The sequence below is a fragment of the Acyrthosiphon pisum genome, chromosome X, assembly GCF_005508785.2.
Source record: "Acyrthosiphon pisum isolate AL4f chromosome X, pea_aphid_22Mar2018_4r6ur, whole genome shotgun sequence".
Classification (NCBI taxonomy): Eukaryota; Metazoa; Arthropoda; class Insecta; order Hemiptera; family Aphididae; genus Acyrthosiphon; species Acyrthosiphon pisum.
This window is the reverse complement of record NC_042493.1, coordinates 114,037,994-114,045,525: the sequence shown is the minus strand read 5'-3', so window position 1 is coordinate 114,045,525 and position 7,532 is coordinate 114,037,994. Positions and strand designations below refer to the sequence as shown.

The window sequence follows — 7,532 nt, the reverse complement described above, 5'->3', positions numbered from 1 at the left end:
TGCTGGGAACTATAAAGGTCTTAGAGTATATTATATTATATTATAATATTATAATAATATTATTATCCTAATATTTCAAATCACATGCGTATTGTGTTTAATTTTCATTATTACTATTGCTATTTATTTGGATCCAAGATTTGAAATTCTTTTGGATTATTCTGATAAAAATATAGCAAAAGAGCATTTAACAAACATATATGATTTAATGATTTCAATGAATACTGCCAATGATGATAACCTAACCATACAAGATTTAAATAATTCTGAAGCAGAAGAATTTAATAATTCTACAGGAAGTGATGAACCACTAATAGAAGATTACTTTGAATCATTTATTCTTAATAATAATGAAACAGCAGTGCCCTTAGGATCAAAAGTTATAGTTAAGTATAGTTTCTCTACTCAAGCTACAATTCAACTTTTATTAGAAGTGTTTGACAATATATCTAAGGAACATAATATAACGAATATTGTTGAGTATTGGAAACGACAACAAAAATCTAGGCCTGAACTATACAGATAAGACCAAGTTTTATTAGCTGTTCCAGCAACACAAGTAATTAGTTTAAAACTTTTAAATAATTTACAACTGTATTTTTTTGAATAATAATTAAATAATTTTAATATTCTTCAAGTCAGTGTAGAAGGAAGCTTTTCCTCATTAAAATTCATTTTGTCAGATTAACTTACAAATATGATGGAAACTATTTCAGGAAATATAATGATTATAAGAGGCAATAAGCAATTTAAAAAATGATTTTTTTTAATATGTTATTTAATAATTATATATAGGTACTATATAATTATTATAATTTATATTAACTATTGAGTACTTAACTTTTGTAGTTTTGTGATATTAACTAACGTTGTTCCTGTAATGTTGTTCCTAAATGTTTGTTATAAACTCAATTTGAAAAAAATTTAGTTTGTTGTGTTTACAAAATGTATGATGAACATTAAAAATGATTTATTAAATATAATATTTACAAGAAACAGTCATACTTAGTTATTATTTATAAATATAAATATTTATTAAATAAAAAACAGCTTGTTTTATTTTATTTTTATCATTGTTTATCTTTATTTTGTGCTTAGTACTTACTATTTATTATTTTCGTTTCAATGTGTAAGTGCAAATTTTTATTTTGATTCTTAGATGTATTTTATATTTTTATTTCTTTTTACAAATTAAGTGTATGTTAATTTTCTGAGTTCTGGATTATTTTTATTATTTACTCTAAAAATCTGAAATAATATTTCACTTTAGTCCACCAATGCACTTTTAAAATTTAAATATTAAGAATAATTAATTTTAATTTTTAACTTTTAAGTGCATTTCTATATTGCGTGTTACTATTATAACTTCAAAGTTACCAATTATAAGTTATAAGAATATATTATATGTATATAAAAAAAAAAAAATATATTATCAACAACGTTTTCCCTTCTAGGTTATAACAGTTCAACGTACATACTACACAAATAAATTTGTGAATAAAAATATTAGAAGTATATATAAATATTAAATATATATATAACACTAGTTGATCCTGCGCACTTTGATGTCCGTTAGAATTACAACTCTGAAAAATTTGTGTTTGTTCAACTCCTTTAGGGAGTAACTCGCTGCAGTAAGTGCAACACTGGTAGGCAATTTGCGAAAATTCAATTTGATGCATACTTGTACCTGATCTGCCCAAATAACCAATGGCAACCAATAATAAATAAATACTAATTTCTACTAATTATTTCTCCTATAATAAATAGCAACCATTTATAAACAAAAATTTTCATCGTAAATCTCAAAATCCCTGTTTGAGCACCCTCCAGAATTGAGCCTATCTGGTCTAATTGTGAATCCAAATCATACAAAGACCCACTCAAGAACACACAAAGAATGTCATCAAAATCGGTACAGCCGTTTGGAGGAGTTGGAATACTTGGGTACACACAGAGATAAATATAGATATAAGTACTATACAGTAATACTTATCTATACATTTAGATACATAATTATTATAATGATTTTAAGTAATTGTACTAAATTTTATTGCAATTTTCTTTATATTTTGTTAAAAATGTCGATTTAGTGAAAAAAACATGTTGGAATATTTCATCTTTACAATTTTTTTAAAATAAAATGTATTATAATTATTAAAATTTGTATAATTTATTATTCTAAGATTTGAAAAGTTAAAAACTATTTATTCGAGTTTTTATATTAATTTATAAACTAAATTATATTAACTAGATAACTTGAGTAAAACTACTTAAGGGGTATCATTACTGACCGTTTTGAAGGAGTTTAATATAGGCAATTTTCTATGTGTGTGTATGCAGGTCATATAAATGTGTGCGTAGTAAGTAATCATTAGTGTGAGTGACTGTTTACTGACTAATTACAAAAAATGTGAATTTTAGTGAAACACTGAAACTTGATAACTATTGTATTTCCAATAATACTCTGGGTTGTGTGACTTTAAACAAATAAAAATGAACTAAAGTATCTTATGATAAATTTATCAATTAAGGCTGAGCATTAATGAAATAAAAAATTTAAGTTTAGTTACTTTTAACTAAATTAAACAAGGAGTTACTTTTTTTCCAATGTAATGAGTTAATTCATTTTATTGGCAGGTTAAGTTATTTTTTACCAAATTCCAAATTATAAAGCATTTAAAATTCAATAATACAATTAAAATAATATAGCAACAATATTAATATATGCAAACAATGTACAATAAGTACCTAAATACATTTCAGTCGAATAAACAGTAATTTTGTTGGCCTAAAAAAATATAGTATATATTATAAAACACCTTGAACTCGCACTACCTACTTTAAAGTAGGTTTCAAGTATACCTCATTAATGATTGGCTACCGGTCAGTAATATAATTATGTTTTATATTTAAATTCGATGATTAATATTTTAAATAAAAATATTTGTAAAATAGTTTGTTTTATAATAAGATCATAGTATATCTATTAATTAGATTTATAGTGTTATGTAGATTTATCTTATAAGTATATCTTTATAAGTAGGTTATATGAAATTTTATGCAATATTAATATTGTAGCAATGAATTTTATTGTATTATTTATAGTTTAATTCTCCAAATTATATGCTCACTTTATTTTTTTCTTTAATACTGCAGTTGTTCAAAATCTAATTTTTGGTATTTTTAAATATACTTAAAGACCATATTTTCAAATTTTTAAATATTTTGTGCTATTTAAAGATTGTTCTTAGGAGATGCAAACTTTTGTTTTGTCAAATGAAAATTCCGAAAATCTGAATTTGAATAAATTCATTATTAAAGGACCACAACTGTGGCGAACATGCTTGGTGAATCACTTCATAATGAATTATAATATAAAGATACTAAAGACAAGTATCACTATTTTTTATAAACTATACACAAAAATATAATGTTATACATTAATTATATTGAATTATTTTTGTGTATTTATTAGTAACACCATACTTATTGTGCACATTTTCTCATTTATTTATATTCATGTTACATCTGTAATTAAATTAATTATATATGAGTACGATAATGTTTTATTTTTTGTCTTGTCTATTTATTCGAGAATGTATTTTATATATTTATGTAATATGTATTAAATTGATTAAGTTGTAAAAACATATACATACCAAAATTAAATAACCTAATTACTCAAATCATACACGTGAATAGTGGACAATTTAACGTTATGTACAGAACTTCTTACACTTAAAATGGATTAGATTTTGGTTGTTTTTTCCAAAACGTTGTTACGTCATTGTGTCCATCAGTGCTTACAATAATGTTCCTTTGTCTTTCATCACACCACAACAATGCCCCAATATCAGCAGCATAATTTTTTATTGCTTCATAATCATTAGGTGTATTTATATCGCTGTATAACACACCATCTCTGTATGTTAGTCGATTTCTTTCATATTCCCACAAATAAATTTGATCAATTACAGTTTGTGGCATCCCACACTCTTGCATTTGTGGATGTGTATGAACGGTAAGAAATCTCACTATTTGTGCAGCAGTAATGCCATTACGTAATGCTGTTTGAACTGAATCTCTTGTTAGTATACCAGCGGACATGTTTGGAAATCTAAAACAGCAGAGGTTATAATAATATATATTTAAACTATCATTATAATAATTATTACCTGTATAGCATATGAGTAAATAATGCAACTAAGGCAACTTTTAGGTCAGAATCAGTCATAGCATAAATCCGAAAGTTGGTTTCTACAACTATATAACGTTCTTTCTTTTTCATCCGTTTTGAAGTATGGCTATTTTCTCGCCCCATTTCAATTACTAATCGAGTAGGACAAAAACGTCCAGCTTTAAGTTTCCTTTGGTAAACTAATCCAAATTCTTGAAGATGTTGTAAAAACGTTTGAAGGTTTTCAGGCATTCCATCTGTTATATAATCCCATCCTAAAGTACTAAGATGTATTTGGAACAGGAATATCAGATATTGAGCAAGATCAAGACCCCTCGATTCAACCGTTTCCATATAGTGGAGCATGAAATACCATACTTGAGTGGCCATGTCCAGCAGTAGAAACTGATATCCCGTTGATGTAATAACTGGACTATTATCCGTGTCTCTGACCTAAAATATAATGTCATTGAGTACCTAATAAAATTACATCATAATATTGGCATTTATTACTTACCATAAGACCTGCATTTAGCAACACTCTGACCGCATCTGATGATATACCTTTATGTTTAGAACCAACCATATAATATAATATGCATTCCCACCGTTCATACGCATATGAATCTAAAATGTCTATATCTCTTGCTTTTAGAGCCGTCTCATCGCTGTTGGGTACCGTAGTACGGCCACCGCTCATAATGGCCACTTTCAGTTTCTTTTTGAACGTAGAATTTAGAATCCATCCCTTGAGGCCCCCAGATACACTGGTTAATTTCCATATGTGTAAATTGATGGCTACCTCTATAGATTCCTCAAGTTCACGGGAATATTTGGCAGGTACCCAGGATGAAAGAGCTGATAGCGGTACTGGTTGTTCGATGAACAATATACGTAAGGTGAACACCTGCGCAATGTCAGGTAACACTCTAAACACTGCTAGGCAGGTCGGCGGATGTATGTATAGCCGATCTTGAACGGCTTCTGGAAGTTTGATGAGGTATTCGTATAATGTCAGGACTTTCAGTATTGTAGAACCGTCGTCTTTACGCAAATTCTTCCGCTCCTTCTTGTTCGTGCTGGTTTTTTTTGACATAATTGTACACAATTTATAAATTGATCGATTTGTTTTGGGTAAATTGCATTATTTACTCTTAGATCTTAGTGTCCTATAATAAACATTAAACATAATAATAATAAACCCAATTCATTTTATTATTTATATTTAAAAAAAAGATGTTTTGAAATTTCAATTACTAACTCGAGGCCTGTTGGACTCGCTGAAAGTGGGTGTCGATTTTGGAGTAAGAGTCATTTGAGTTGTAAAAGTCGAAAAAGTTGTAAGACGTAAGTTTAGGATTTGTGATAAGGATTAGTGGTATGGATTTGTGATAAGGATAGTGTTATGGATTGGAGATAAGGCTTGAAGTTTTGGCGGGAATGTTTAAAAGTTAGACATACAACATCAAGGTATAAATTAATGAACGCATTCATTTTTTCCAAGAACGTGAACGTGTTCATTTGGAAAAAAACACGAACATGAACAAATTAAAATTTTTAGTGAACTTTTTAATATTGCACTATTTGGTACTACCTTAATCACATATACTAGCACTCTTGTAAAAAATACTTTTAAAATACTATAATAAAAATGTATTTTACGAATACTCACAAAGTATTTTAATACAAGTATTTTTTCTAATTTTATGCTATATATTATATTGTACATCAGTATAGGACAATAGGACATAGGTTCCTATTATTGTACTACTTACCATAGATTTTAAAAATTACTATTTAGCATGTCTGTCGTCTGACTATTTACAGATAAATACATGTTCACATATTTCATTCTGCATTTAGATATATTTCAACTAATATTGATCAAACCTTAACGAAAAAAATAAATTAAAAAGTGGTATTAAATATTAATATGGAATTATTTTAAAATTATTAGATTTTCAGCTTTCTTAAAAATATTGATGTCAATTTTTTGTGAAAAACTATAAATTCAAGTTAATAAAATTAACTTAATGTTATTTTAATACAAGTATTTAAATTTTGTTAAAAATACTTTTAAAAAAAAAGGTGGGTAAGTGGATGTCGCTCTGCCGTACAGTAGGTTACAAGTGTGAAGTGGGTCACTGTATAATGGATAGTATTAATTTTGAATTCAATGATATAATATCACTGTATAAGAAAAACGATTCTGAGCGGAAACGGTTTGTCAGTCTAGATATTAGACATACCTATTATTATAGGTATACTTATCTATAGTATTAAAAAAAAATTGACCTATAATAGGTATCAATAATAAATTCCAAATTAATCATATCACAATATCCATTAGGTAACGCGTTATACATCAACAACAAACCGTGTTACTATCATAGATATATAATAGTATAATTTAGAAGTTTCAAGTACCCACAAATAATATTATACAATCAAAACAAAATAACTAAAATAGTTACTCAAGGTTTTTTCATATGTAATTTCGTCCAAATTTGAACTTAAAATGACTGTAAAAATAAACCAGCTCAAAAAGAGTCAAATTATTTTCAAAATTTTATTGTATATAGTAAATGCTAATATAAACATTCAGTGAAATTTTCAAGTTTCTACAGTCACTCGTTTTTTAATTACAACAAAATAAGAAAATCGTTACGTAAGAAATCCAGTGAATATCAAATGTTGTAAAAATATGAATTTCAAACGCTCATAAAAATTTTTAATATTTTTCAAATGTCATTTAAACAGTATAGTAGGAGCCTTGTATTAAATTTTCAAGTATTTTTACTCAACTAATAAAGTTTTATTGACATTCATAGAAAAAAAAACTAATTAAATTGGAAATTTAAATTGTCCGTAAACAGCTCAAAACAAATCAAAATATTTTGAAAATTTTTCATGTTTAGAAAATAGAAATATAAACAACCAGTGAAAATGTCATGTATCTACAGTCATTCGTCTTAAGGTTACACCAAAAACCAAAATCAATTTTCTCGAAAACAGATTTTGAGTAAAAATGCCCGTTTTCCCTTAATTTTTCTTTTGTTTTTCACGGCGCTTTTGAAAACTATTGGAAAATTTTCACTTTTCCTACCAAGAAAGATACTGTTGAAGAAAACCCAAGCACTTTTACTATCTTAAAAGGAGATGACAGACACAAAAAAAAAAATAAAAAAAATTAAAAATAAAAAATAAAAAAAAAACACATCTTTGTAAAATCAATACATTCATCGTTTCCACTCAGAAATCTAAAAGGGAGTGTTGTGAGTACGTACGGATAAAGTAAAACTTTTTTACAGAGGGTACGATAAAAAACCGTCACGACACACGTTTCAGTGAC

General features: G+C 26.8%; 1 protein-coding gene across 1 annotated transcript; it reads right to left on the bottom strand.

Annotated features, from left to right (window-relative positions):
• Nucleotides 1–3,607: 3,607 nt before the first annotated feature.
• Nucleotides 3,608–5,538, bottom strand: LOC100163930 (general transcription factor IIH subunit 4-like). The gene is made up of 4 exons (XM_008180131.3): nt 5,442–5,538; nt 4,698–5,349; nt 4,179–4,633; nt 3,608–4,120 (listed from the first exon to the last, which is right to left on the bottom strand). Exons 2-4 carry the CDS (start codon nt 5,274–5,276, stop codon nt 3,742–3,744), a joined length of 1,413 nt encoding a protein of 470 aa, XP_008178353.1. The 5' UTR covers nt 5,277–5,349; nt 5,442–5,538; the 3' UTR covers nt 3,608–3,741.
• Between the last annotated feature and the right edge of the window lie 1,994 nt (nt 5,539–7,532).

Excerpts from the sequence above, each read along its gene's own strand:
- LOC100163930 (XM_008180131.3), bottom strand. The coding sequence starts at position 5,276 with ATGTCAAAAAAAACCAGCACGAACAAGAAGGAGCGGAAGAATTTGCGT. Across the intron at positions 4,634-4,697 it reads TGCTAAATGCAGGTCTTATG|GTCAGAGACACGGATAATAG; the intron begins GTAAGTAATAAA and ends ATTATATTTTAG. Across the intron at positions 4,121-4,178 it reads TTTACTCATATGCTATACAG|ATTTCCAAACATGTCCGCTG; the intron begins GTAATAATTATT and ends CTGCTGTTTTAG.